The following is a 14,694-nucleotide window of genomic DNA, read 5'->3' on the forward strand; positions in this document are numbered from 1 at the left end:
GATTTGAAACCATTTCTAACACATGTAACCACATCACTTTACAGTCTCAACCTAACACAGCACACATTTTCTCCTCCTGCAAAGTGAAGGTAATATCACATTCCTTCTAGAATAGCACAGTGCCAGACACCTAGTCAGCACTCATGAGAGATCACCTAATAAAGAAGCTACTCTTGAGAACTTAGTATTTAAGTGCACAAACTATAACAAAGCACAAAGATGAAATGTCAAACAGTGGTAGTTAATAGCACTAGTGATCAAGAAGGAAAGAAAAGATTAGTATGAATCAGAAAAGCAATATTTGAGGCAAGTCTTGAATTACATCAGTGTCATAAACTAGTTTCCTAGGGCTCAACCATCAAAAATGTTTGTTATAGCTAGCAAAGTTTTTTAAACCCCTCAATTTAAATCCAGCTCTTAATTGACATGCATAGCCACCCACCAATCACTACAGTCTTGCATCAAGCACAAATTATACATTTATGTAATGTCCTCACTAAGCATACAAATTTTTAGACCACTGAATTAAAATAACCACTTTTCCCCAAGTTACTCTAAGTATAAAAGAAATTTTTTTTTTTTTTAAGACAGGGTCTCTCGCTCTGTCAGCCAGGCTGGAGTGCAGTGGCACGATCACGGCTCACTGCAGCCTCAAGCTCCCAGGCTCAGCTGATTCTCCCACCTCAGCCTCACAAGTTGCTGGGACTACAGGCACAAGCTGCCACGCCTGGGTAATTTTTGTATTTTTAGTAGAGATGGGGTTTCGCCCTGTTGCCCACACTGGTCTCAGACTCCTGGGCTTGAGCGATCTGCCCACCTCAGCCTCTCAAAGTGCTGGGATTACAGGCAAGAGTCACCATGCCCAGCCTAAGTATCAAATATTTTAATATGAACCAAGTTACCTAATTACTACAAATTTCTGTTGTTAGAAAACTGTAATACCTAATTAGTTTATCATCATCATACAATTATCCTCTACATACAAAACTACATATTTGCCCTTACAGAAAGATGAAACAGGAAACAAATGTGCACTTGACCTACAAATGTATAGAGACAAAAAAGTCAAATTCTATAAATTTCTTAAAATTAAATGTCTATGCATTCTCAAAAAGACGGCAAGAGAATTCAAATTTGAAAACTGCCAATAACACAGACAAAATGCTGGTTAGCAAAGTACCTAGAAAATGAGAGAATTTCCATAAACGTGGTTCATCAGATTCCATATGATCAATACACTTTTTGCAGGCACCTGGTTCTCTGAGTCCTACACTACTTGTAGAAGCAGCACTGGCTTTCCTCATTAACATCTTTAAAGTCAGAATTTATTTGCTAACAAGCCAAAATGAACATTAAGCTGAGACACAGCTTTTTCTTGTCTCATATTTCATCAGCACTTAAGAAACACACATTTTTTTTTTTTTTGAGACAGAGTCTCACTCTGTCGCCTCGGCTGGAGTGCAGTGATGTGATCAGGGCTCACTGCAGCCTCAACCTCCCAGTACTCAATTAATCCTCCCACTTAAGCTTCCTGCCAGCACACCTGGTTAATTTTTAGTTGTTTTTTTGTTTTGTTTTGTTTTTTTTATAGAGACAGTGGTCTCACCCAGGCTGGTCTAACTTCTGGGCTCAAGTGATCCTTCCACCTCAGCCGCCCAAGTGTTGGAATTATGGGTGTATTCTACCACTGGCCACAGGTGCACATTTATGATAAAGTTTAATTGTCTGTCCAATAGTGTCTCACATGTTTTGCTTTATCTTCTCCATCAAAACTAAAGATTAATCCACAAACTGGGGTAATTTTGCTCCACCCACCAAGGGACATTTGGCAATTTCTGAAGACATTCTTATTTGTCACAACTGGGGGGATGCTACTAGCTTATAGTGGGGAATTGCCATGGATGCTGCTAAGCATCCTACAATGCACAACTCAGTTCCCTGCAACAAAGAGGTATCCTGCCGTAGTACTGAGATGGAGGAACCCTGTTTTAGCAATATGTAAACAATAATAAAGTCCAGAAAAACTGTGGCCAACTTATTAAGCAAGCGACAAATGATAATTTTTAGAAATAGAATTATTAAAGTTATGATCACAGTCCCTTTAAAATACGTGAAAACCAATCACCAGACTTTTCACTTCTTAAAATGTCCTCGTCCCATACAGGTCTTAATGTCAAAGTCTTTAGATAAGCCTTCGAAAAGACTCTTTGAATCACATAACATAGAATCTACTATAATTAAGGAAATCATAAAACAAAACCAAAAACATCTAAACTTACCGCTAAGCCCATCAACATATTTTCACCCACTGTGATCTGAATTCTTAGTCCAAACAAAGCATTCATTCCTTTGAGTTTTAGTTTATTCATTAGCTGAGTATGCACTTCATATTCCATAAATGGCAAGAGATTACTGATAGCTGTAGCATTTGCTTCTGCCTGTGCTTTCTTTTTTAAGCGACATAACCTGTAAAGGAAAATAAGTCAGTGAACAGTATTCTTGGTACCACCTTTAAAAATGTCCAAATTTTAAAACTTGCTAAAAGTGTGCTGAATAAAACATTTACTTGTTTCTAATGGACTTACTGAGTTATATCAATAATCTTTTCTGCTTTTTATCATTGTATAAACTTGCACTAAAAATCCTATTTCATAACGGGTACACAAAAATAGAAAGAATGAATAAGACCTAGTATTTGATAGCACAACAGGGTGTCTACAGTCAATAATAATTGAATTGCACAAGTTAAAATAACTAAAAGAGTATAACAGGACTGTTTCTAACACAAAGGATAAATGCTTGAGGGGATGGATACCCCATCTTCCATGATGTGATTATTATGCATTGCATGCCTGTATCAAAGTATCTCATGTACCCTATAAATATATACACCTGTTTACCCACAAAAATTAAGTATTTTAAAGAATCATATTTCAATAAACAAAAATAAAAACTCTCAAAAATCTCTAAAAATGAAATAATGACCAAAATCACTAGAGAATATCATTTAAAATCTTAGGTTTTATAACTGCATGTGTTCAATATAAATGGAAAGCAGAAGAAAATGTTACTCATTGAAAAAAATACAAAAGTCACTTGAGCATCTACTTCATGCCACACAGGCTACATTGAAAGGGACAGTAACTAGACTAACATTATTTCTCAACAGTAGCAATGAAAGCCAGAAGACAGTGGTGAAGAGTACTTCAATGTGCTGTAAAGAAATAGCTGCCAGCCCAAAATAATTTTTAAAGATAAAAGTAAAATAAACACATTTTTCAGACAGACAAAAAAAATAGTTCACCACCAGCAGATCCATCAAAAGAAATACTAAAGCGTACACTTAAGGCAAAAGGAAAACAATCCCAAATGGAAGGTCTAAGATTCAAGAGGGAAAAAAAAAATGGATTAGAAATATATTTTAGAAGAAAAATCAACGGACTTTGTAACAAATTTGATGTGGGGAGGTTGAGAAAGAGGATAGTGCCAAAGAATACCAAATTTGGCATGCAGAACTGGATAGAGAAAGGTACCATTCATTAAAACAGAAAAGGCTAATAAGAAAAGTGAAGAAAATCAGCAGTTCAATGTGGAACGAGTATGAGATGCCTATGGCTTATCAAAATGGGGTATGAAGTAGACAGGTATGAGTCTAAAGCTCAAAAGAAAGTTCTGGACTAGAGTTTTAAATTTGGGAGTCACAGACACATAGATAGCATATAGATCTATATAAGTTGATGAGTTCAACTAGGGAGAGAGCTTTGGGCAGAGGGTCCAAACCCATGGCTCTCAAGGATCAAGAAAAGAGAAGTCATCAAGGAGGCTGAAGATTATACATAAAGGTAGGAAAACACAGGAGTAGCATCATGAAGTCAAAGGAATTTCAAGGTGAAAATAATTAATGGTGTCACTATTGCTGAGAAGTCAGAACTAAGATGAGGACAGAAGTACCTGATGGATTTGGTAACCTGGCAGCTGTTGTCATGAGTTCCCCAATTAGGATTTCCTACTCCAGTGTATTTTAAAAGGAACTCTTACCAGCTAACTAAAGCAGTAAAAGAAACACTTCATGGCACTATTCTTTAAAAGATAAAAAGAGTCAACTCCTAAAATGTGTTACATACTGAATGTCATTGAAGCAATCTATACTTAGTCACATCCCTTGCCTTTGGCAGGTTAATAATTCCCAAAATGACAAATATTTGTATAGAATTTAAAGTTAAAAACTGCTTTTGTATACAAACTTATTTGAGTTTTACACAGAGAGTTTTTTTTTACATGCAAAAAAACACAAAGTTCCAATAGAATTGTCCAATTTGTGCAGGATCAAACAGGTAGGAAACAGTAAAGCTGACACTTGAAAATAGGTTTATGGCTCCCTATCTCATACTTTTTCAGGGACACCAAATGCTGTTTTCACAAACATACCTTGCTTGAATAAGACAACCTTTTCCAATAACTGTTGCATCTGTTGGGAGGTCTATAGTTGTAAACAGAACATCAGGAACTTTTTGTTTCCTGCAGTTATAGCAATATGTGAGATGAGCTGGAAATGGCATATTCAGTTCATCATATGGTATATGACAAAATCCACAACGTGTAGGCAAATTTTCTTCAAGCCTATATAAATAGATTAAGAAAAAAATAAGATATTCTTTAAAAATGTACAAATTTTTTCAAAAATAATTATGAAACATATTACATACACAGTACTTGTATACGAACTATCCAACTTCTACCACTGCAGGCTACAAAAGTACCACTAAGATTGATAAGAATTAAAAACGACCATGAAATCAGAACCATACATTTGTCCTATGAGAGAAAAGACTTATCAATTGCAAAGTCATTTTGCACCAATTTATTTGTTTGATGACTTACCACCTGACAAACACCACTATCACCCCAAAGTTTTTTCTCTGGGATACAACATTTTAAAAAAATGGTTAGATGATAATGATGACATTTTCCCACTGGTTGACAAACATAACCACAAAAAAAATTCCCAAAGAAAAAAATATTTTGGTTACCAGAGGCTGGGAAGGGTAGTGGCAGGCTGGAGGGAAGGTGGGGATGGCTAGTGGGTACAAAAAAAATAGAAAGAGTGAATAAGACCTAGCGTTTGATAGCACAACAGGGTGACTATAATTGATAATTTAATTGTACATTTTCATGTACCCTATAAATATATACAGCTACTAGGCACCCCCAAAAATTAAAAAAAAATCCAAGTGTAATCATTTTTTAATTTATGAAGAAAGTATTAAAAAAGAAAAATAGTAAGTCAAAAACAGGCATACTCTAAGATTTCTAATTTCCTATGATAGCTTTAACTTTTTTGAAAAACAATAACATCTATTTCATAAAGTCATACTAAGCACTAAGTAGCAGGCCTCATGTTTGAATTTCAGTTTGTTTGAATCCAAAGCCAATGTGTTATAAGGGGGTACAAAAGGATGAAAACCGAAGCAATTTTTAACTAAACCACTCACACAAATTTCAATATTAGTGGTATACATAAGGCATAAAAATAAAAGTATTAAAATTTATGAAAGCATTTGAAATATGAAATGCACACAGGGATTATCCCTGAATAGTGAGATCATAAGGAATCTTCTCTTCCTTCTACTCTCCTACATTCTCCAAATTTTTTTGATTCATTTTAAAAATTTAATGAAGAAAACAAGTACTTTGCAACTAAGCATTATACGAGTCAAATGCAGATAGCTATCAAAACATTTTTAAAATAACCAAAGTTATTACACTGAAGTCCTGTTAAGTCCTGGTTATCCTAATACACATCTTATACTGAAATTTCTCTATGGGATGGGTTACTGAATAAAGTGAGAATTCCTGTACTTAGGATCCCTAGTTTTGACCTGCTACTTATCATGTCTTTTTAAAACCAGGCTTGAATGGAAAAAAAAAAACACTGCAAAGCACACTCTGAAGCTTTTGCTTAATGGACAGCTCTACTTCGGCCCATTCACTGTGGTCACTCATTCCCAGCTACTACACTGCTCTCGTATCGTTGGTTCCTGACTGACCTGCACTCTAGTTTGTTCAGAAAAGTCTAGAGGTGAAGCTTTAATCCTAATCCACAGTTTCCTTTCCCCGTATCAGTGCCAGAGCATTAGCAGAACCAGTATTTCTACATAAGGGAAAACTAATGAATTCATTTTAAACAAACTTCTTATAAGCCAAGACAAGGCATTAGCTATCAGTTATGACTTCAAATAAATACAACTGCTGAGGACTAGCACGTTGCATTTTTCCAACCACAGGTATAACCTGTGCATTTAGGTTATTTTATTTTTCTTTCAGGAAAATAATATAATTAAACATCTGCTCTCTAACATCTATACGAATGAATGGCTGATGATTTTAGAATCACTGACAGTTTGGTTTAAAGACAGAAGCTCATTTAATTTATTGTTTTTAATAGAATATTTCTTAAATGACATTTTAAGGAAATGCCAAGAATGTTGGTAGAACTAGAGTGTTTAGTGTAAGAAAAAGATGCAAAATTTAAGCCTTTCTTAAACTGTAGAATTATCTTGTGAATGGCAATTATTACTCAATATTGTGATATAGAGACAATAGAGCTCTCAGAAATAATGCCACACATCTACAACTATCTGATCTTTGACAAACCTGACAAAAACAAGAAATGGGGAAAGGATTCCCTGTTTAATAAATGGTGCTGGGAAAACCGGCTAGCCATATGTAGAAAGCTGAAACTGGATCCCTTCCTTACACCTTATACAAAAATTAATTCAAGATGGATTAAAGACTTAAACGTTAGACCTAAAACCATAAAAACCCTAGAAGAAAACCTAGGCAATACCATTCAGGACACAGGCATGGGCAAGGACTTCATGTCTAAAACATCAAAAGCAATGGCAACAAAAGCCAAAATTGACAAATGGGATCTAATTAAACTCAAGAGCTTCTGCACAGCAAAAGAAACTACCATCAGAGTGAACAGGCAACCTACAAAATGGGAGAACATTTTTGCAACCTACTCATCTGACAAAGGGCTAATATCCAGAATCTACAATGAACTCAAACAAATTTACAAGAAAAAAACAAACAACCCCATCAAAAAGTGGGTGAAGGATATGAACAGACATTTCTCAAAAGAAGACATTTATGCAGCGAAAAGACACATGAAAAAATGCTCATCATCACTGGCCATCAGAGAAATGCAAATCAAAACCACAATGAGATACCATCTCACACCAGTTAGAATGGTGATCATTAAAAAGTCAGGAAACAACAGGTGTTGGAGAGGATGTGGAGAAATAGGAACACTTTTACACTGTTGGTGGGAATGTAAACTAGTTCAACCATTGTGGAAGTCAGTGTGGTGATTCCTCAGGGATCTAGAACTAGAAATACCATTTGACCCAGCCATCCCATTAGTGGGTATATACCCAAAGGATTATAAATTGTGCTGCTATAAAGACACGTGCACACGTATGTTTATTGCGGCACTATTCACAATAGCAAAGACTTGGAACCAACCCAGATGTCCAACAATGATAGACTGGATTAAGAAAATGTGGCACATATACACCATGGAATACTATGCAGCCATAAAAAAGGATGAGTTCATGTCCTTTGTAGGGACATGGATGAAGCTGGAAACCATCATTCTCAGCAAACTATCGCAAGGACAAAAAACCAAACACCGCATGTTCTCACTCATAGGTGGGAATGGGAACACATGGACACAGGAAGGGGAACATCACACACCGGGGCCTGTTGTGGGGTAGGGGGAGCAGGGAGGGATAGCATTAGGAGATAAACCTAATATTAAATGACGAGTTAATGGGTGCAGCACATCAACATGGCACATGTATACATATGTAACAAACCTGCACGTTGTGCACATGTACCCTAAAACTTAAAGTATAATATAAAAAAAAAAAAAGAAATAGCAAACAAATGAGGATAAGAATTTCTATAGGCAGCATAGTGAATTAACATGAAAAATGACAGCTGACTTCAAGGCAAGATGTAGGAAATCTTACAAAGCATGTAAGAATTTGAAAAGTATGGCAATCTAGCATCATTTGATATAGGAACTCTCCAAATTTTTTCTAATAAGCAATAATAATTTTATAGCAGAAAGAAAAGACATTTTCCTTGTTTTTTCTTTTTTTTTACAACTAGGGGTGGCACCTATTGTATTCAACTACTGTATAAGAGAATGTATTGTATTCATCCAAGCCACAATACAGAAAAAAAACAAGCTACATGAAAAAGGTGATTTGTTAAATTAGGCTTCCTATCAACTTAAGAATGAAATCTACAGACGTGTAAGAACTATATTGTATCACTGGTACAACTCACTGACAAAGACAGTTTTCTCAATAGAATATTCTAATTATTTAGTGTGCTTCAAAATGCCCCACCTTCACTTTCCTATTTACAATGACCTTTAAGGCTCTGGAATTTATAATAGTCAATATCCATTTTAATACTGACAAAAGAAACTGATGAAGTTCCTCTAGTGAATACCAGAACTAGAATATATTAGTTATAAATGCTTGCAAGTTTATACTAAACTTGACAAGATACAGAATTTTTTTGCTACTTTTCTTTTTTTTTTTTTTTTTAAATAGAGTCTCACTCTGTTGCCCAGGTTAGAGAACAGTGGTGCCATCTTGGCTCACTGCGACCTCCACCTCCCAGGCTCAAGCAATCAATTCTCCTGCCTCAGCCTCCTGAGTAGCTGGCATTACAGGCGCCCACCATCATACCAGGCTAATTTTTGTATTTTTAGTGGAGACAGGGTTTCACCATGTTGGCCAGGCTGGTCTCAAACTCCTCACCTCAAGTGATCCACCCACCGCAGCCTCAGAAAGTGCTAGGATTACAGGCGTGAGCCACCACACTTGGCCTTTGCTTCCTTTCTTTATACTTAATATATTAATACTGGGGAGGTGGGGAGTAAATAGGCACACTGTGGCATAAGGGGTAATTAAAATCTGTATTATCTAGGTAGACTCCGGTACCAAACTAATAGTTTATATATGTGTGTATATATATATATATATATTTAAATATACAGTCACCCTTCCGTATCCATGGGTTTGGGATGCATGGATTCAACCAATCACAGGTTGAAAATAGGAAAACAATAAAAAATCCCACAAAATTCCGAAAAGCAAAACTTGAATTTGCCACATGCTCAGCATTACACTGAATTCATGAAAATGAAATGATGAACAGGTATTATATCAGGTATTATAAATAACCTAGAGATTATTTAAAGTATAGGGGAGAATGTGCATAGGTTACATGCAAATACTATACCATTTTATATAAGGGACTTGAGCATCTGCAGGTTTTGGTATCTGCAAGAGGTCCTGGAACCAATTCCCTATGGACACGGAAGGACCATATATATTATATCTACAGATAATCTTGATAAAATGCAGTACTTTTACTATTTTGTAAATTAAGAATTGTTTTTATAAAAATTGTTTCATAACCTCTTTCTGTTTTTGGAGGTGAGACACAGGGAAATGAAAGGAAGAGAAAAATTCAAAGATTATTTCTATATCATGACAAAGCAAAAAAAAATGGACACTTGAAATTCTTCAACTGGTAATCATACATGTCACTTATCAAGACACTAGAGACAATAATGTGTGCCATATAGTGCAGAATCCAATACTCTTCTGTTACTATGGGTTAGTTAAAAATTAGTGAAGTGCTTGGTCCTGATTTCTACACTGTACCACTGTAAGCCACCCTACGGAGAAGAATCATCCCAACTCTGAGAAAAAAAAGTCAACCTCTCCCTTCTCTGCCCTTATAGAAAATAAGCCAGGCTGCCATGACAACCTCTGTTCCAAACAGCCTTCCACGGTGCCATCCTGCAGAAATCTAGGATTCAGTACAGCCGCTGTGCCAGATGCAGATAAAATGCAGACCTCTTCACTATAAAGGAAAAAACACAAACAAGTTAACATTTTTCAGACAGTATAACTTCGGGAAATGCTAAATATCAAAATAATTATAACAGTGACAATTTAAGTTCAAGTTAGACTCTACTAAATATTAAATAATGTTTACGAGGTTCACCTCCTAAACCTAGCCTAGAAAACAGAAGTAACTTTATTTGAATGGAGGACAAGAATTCTTCATAAATTAAAAATTGAAAAAAGATAAAAGTATTAATATTAAAGACAATAACTTCATTTAAAATATGGCAAGGCTGAAAGAATGAAATGTTTCAAAATATAAGCAGTAATAAATTGTATTGCTGAATCTAGCATTAATCAATGAAACTATATTAAAATACTCTTTAAATCTATATGAAGTTTTATTAAAATTATTCTAAAAGCACAACTATGTAAATATCTCTATATAGGTGATTTATATAGCTTAATCTAAATTTAAATCATTATAAAGGTTACTGAAACAATATACAAAATATACTAAATGAAGCTTAAACTACATCATCATGTAACAGAAAACTGATATTCAAAATAATTTTTAAATTATTATATGTCACCCAATTTGAAAGCTAAAAAATTAAACCATCAACATAATTATTGAATGAGATCACCTAAACAAATGAGAAAAGTAGCAACTTAGGGATGAACTGCTGAAAACCAGGTATAAATAAAAGCCAGAAATAAAATAAAACAGAAGCCTAAGAGAACAAGGAAGGAACAGTCACTTGAACTGTAAATAAAATAAAGGGAGACCAGGCTTAAAGTGTAGGTAGGAATTAAGGATGTCAGAAGGAATAACATGAAACCACTGATGTCTTCGAATCAAGAAGTTATAAGAGCAGAAGTGCATTTCAGAGAGTTTAATCCAGTAACAGAAAGTAGCATGGGCTGGAACAGAAAAGATTAGTAAAAATTTAAATACATAGATGTTTCTGAGGTCTAGAAAGGACCTCTGTCAGACGACATCTGTCAGATGAACTCAAACTTCTAGGTAAATTAACTGAACTCATTTGCAGACTCCTCCATCTGTGACCTATCATCAGCCATCCTGAGTCTACATCCTATGGCCTTCTTTTTTTGCTACTCTTAAGTGTTGAATGCATCTTGTAAGCTTTGAAACCTCTCCTTATGCCTCTTCTTTTTATTTATATAATTCATATTCATCCCCCAAAATCCAACTCAAGCATCAGTTACTTCATTGACATTTTCTTCCGATTCTACTTTGAGCTTTCAGCCCTCTAGGATCCCAAAGCATCCTATATCTCGATCTTAAAATTTTAATTATCTTAAAATCATAATTATCCAGTAGAATGTAAATGTGATACCAAGAACTATGTCTTCTAAAACCGTGTCTCTGGCCGGGTGTGGTGGCTTACACCTATAATCCCAGCACTTTGGGAGGCCGAGGCGGACAGATCACGAGGTCAGGAGTTCAAGACCAGCCTGACCAACATGGCGAAACCCCATCTCTACTAAAAATACGAAAATTAGCCAGACAGGAAGGCAGGCACCTGTAATCCCAGCTACTAAGGAGGCTAAGGTGGGAGACTCACTTGAACCCGGGAGGCGGAAGTTGCACAGTGAGCCAAAATCACACCATTGCACTCCAGCCTGAGTGAAAGAGTGAAACTCTATCTCAAAAAAAAAAACAACAACAACAACAACAAAAAAAACCATATCTCTAAGGCCTCAACGTTTATGACATTAAATCCATCAATGTGGCAAGACAACCAGGGAGTAAGGCAAGATAAACTTGACAAAGTTAGTAGTTAACAAGAGTAGAACAGCTGCTATGGGAATAAACAGTCCAGGAGTATAACACATGATCTGCAAAGGAAAAGAAAAGCCCACAGAAGATTAAATAATATGGCTCTGTAATGCCCACATTTACTACAGTTTAATTATTTTTCCCTAACAATAAGGATCACCACAAGAGCAGAGGATCTAACAGTAAGAATTATCTAAGAATAGATGGTAGAAAAATAAGATAGCAGACGGTTAAACAGTTTCTGGATGATATCAATTGTAAACTTTTGAAGGGGCTGAAAGTAGGGTTCAAGGATGGCAAAAGAACAAGAAAAGCTAGAAACTAAGTAAGGAGCTGAGAAAACAACTGGTTAAGGTAAGGGTCAAAACAAACTAGATATAAAAGAGCAAATGATGTTGGTAGAAAAACGTTAAGTTGTGATCTGAGAGTAAAATTTTATAGTTTCAAAATTTTAAGGCGGAACAGTTTCAAGTGATACTGAGGTCCAAAATATGGTTGAAAGTTAAGTGGGGTCAGAGAACTTGAGAATAAGAAACTATAATGCCAGCTACTAGAATGAACATAATCGTATATAACTGGAGGAGAGTGCAGAGAAGTAACTAAGAAAGGCAGACGAATGCTTTGGAAGTAGACAATGGAACAGTAGAGTGGCATGTACTTTAAAGGAGGAGATTGTTCAAATGAAGGGAAGGAGAAAAAGGAATTGAGAACCAAGAGTATGAAAGCCCCTTCCTAATTTGTCAGTATTAGGAAGAATGATTTGTTAGCAAGAAAAGTTACATTACAGTAGGTAAAAGGAGGCAGAATGAGTTTATGGACAAACTTTAAAGACACATGGCAATTCGTTTACAGTACATCAAGGGTTCCAAAGGTTCCAGTGGAAGAAGTTAATACAGTTACATACTATAGTAAAGGAAGCCTAGAGTTAATATTTGCTATGTGCCAGTATTATATTCTCACTTAATCACTGATGTAAATGATTAATTGATCTGTGGTATTATCTCCATTTTAATGTACAAATTGAGGCTTAGAAGAGTTAAATAACTTTCTCAAAGTTACACAGTCATTAACTGGCAAAGACGGCATATAAACCTTAATCTAATGTACTCCAAGGCCCATGATTCTGAACACTTCACTATTCTCTTTTCTTTTATTTACATAAAGCTTTTCCCCTTTTAGATGGCAGTCTAAATTAGTGTCTGGAAAATCAAGTTGTTATTATCATTTACCAGATGCTAGTTGATTCACTGTAGCCCACTACAGCATGACAGCCTAATGCTTTAGCATGTGATTTTATTTCTTGTCTGATTTCTGCCCACCATGCATCTCGAGTTTCTGGTTCATCTGAAAAATAAATTTTAAATCAGTTTATTACTCAATAGCACATAATATATATGAATATGAAATGTTTAAAATAAACATACTATGGGAAGTAGAGAAGTTTTATTCTATAATGGATTTTTAAACTTCCCATCTTTAAAATGCTACTTCTCAAAAGGCATAAGATTTAACCTTTTAAACTCAATTGCTGGAAAACAAACCACCTATCTGTATTTGCTTTATTACTTTAAGAGATATCTATAGGAATATATTATTAGATATAATTTTAAATGTAGACCCAGAGTTTCCAAATTCTAATCTTAGCTATGATTAGAATTTTAGAATTAGACTAAGAGGATATTCTACATCTCACCTCACTGAGTGAACACCTTATGTATTATATCCATAAATTTAACTTTAATTCTGATTTCATTTCTTGGTACCTATTTTTTATAACTCACTATATTGTGGATTCTTTCCAAAGCAAAGATTTGTCAATGTTAAAAGAGAGAAAGCCATCTGTAAGCCATCCTTCTACAGAGATGTGGGTCTTTAGGCAAAATACAAAAAATTAGAGACTAATTAAAAAAAAAAAAAAAGCAAGCAAGCAAACACACTTAAAAAATTAACCAAATAATTTGGTAATGTATATAAGGAAAAATTTCAGATATAACACTCCATGTATTGATCTGTAATTTTTAAAAATGATTTAGAGTCACAGAATTGTATTTTATTACCAGAGAAGTCCAATATTGCTTGTAATGGAGCACTATAAATGAAGCATCTGTCACACATATTTCCTCATCACTTGCATTTAGCTGCAAACTACTGGTGACAGCAGCTGCAAATTATAGTAACTTTTTATGTACAATGTGTTAAAAACAGAAAGTCTATAATTAGCATATCATAATTTATTTCTTTTTGTGGCCAATTCTTACTTGGGAATAACTTGAGATAGAAAAAAAAAAAAATCAACTCTAGATAGAATGCTAAGCTCTCATTGTAATTTTTCCATATAAAAGACACTATTAAATCTAAAAACCAAAAAATCCAAAGTTTCTATTTTTGAATTGCAGTATATATCCAATTTTCAAAATATGTTTTTCAAAATTAGTAGAATAAGTAGAATTATACTCACTAGTAAAATAGTGAAGACAGCAAAGTAAAGAAAGGTTAAGAGGCGTGTTATAGCTCACAATCCTATGATGAAATTTTTGTTTCCTCCACAGGGAGGAGGATCAGCAAAAGGGAGAAATAAGGAGATAAAAGCCAGAACTACAAATGATGCCAGCCAGTTCTTGAATTAAAGTTTTGGTTCCAAGGCAAAGCTACCTTAAAACTTTCTTTCAGAAGAAAGAAATGCAGAATTCAGGAAACTGAGAAAAACATCAAAGTACAAGATAAAATAAGGAAGAGAAATAGAAAAGACTACAATATGGTATTAGCAATCAATGTTATAAATTAAGAAATGTGTGAACAATTAAGTGAACCTATTTTACACAAATACTACTTGTGTTAAAAGAATTTCTTCATATTCCCAAATGAAATGTATATAATAACAGCAAAAATACACTTCCAAATCCATACTCTCTTTTTCTTCTAAGACATACACACTTACGGACCAATCTGAAC

At 34.8% G+C, this 14,694-nt stretch overlaps 1 protein-coding gene across 19 annotated transcripts in view; it reads right to left on the reverse strand.

Annotated features, from left to right (window-relative positions):
• C2CD5 (C2 calcium dependent domain containing 5) overlaps positions 1-14,694 on the reverse strand; it is a 96,141-nt gene that overhangs the window by 31,954 nt on the left and 49,493 nt on the right. For all 19 annotated transcript variants that reach the window (XM_054445447.2, XM_063672507.1, XM_054445456.2 and 16 more), the window contains 4 exons: positions 12,972-13,086; positions 9,859-9,954; positions 4,429-4,620; positions 2,280-2,466 (listed from right to left, as the gene is read on the reverse strand). In XM_054445447.2, coding sequence (XP_054301422.1) covers positions 2,280-2,466; positions 4,429-4,620; positions 9,859-9,954; positions 12,972-13,086 — 590 coding nt within the window. The remainder of the gene's footprint in view (positions 1-2,279; positions 2,467-4,428; positions 4,621-9,858; positions 9,955-12,971; positions 13,087-14,694) is intronic.

The sequence above is a fragment of the Pongo pygmaeus genome, chromosome 10 (genome assembly GCF_028885625.2).
Source record: "Pongo pygmaeus isolate AG05252 chromosome 10, NHGRI_mPonPyg2-v2.0_pri, whole genome shotgun sequence".
Taxonomy (NCBI): Eukaryota; Metazoa; Chordata; class Mammalia; order Primates; family Hominidae; genus Pongo; species Pongo pygmaeus.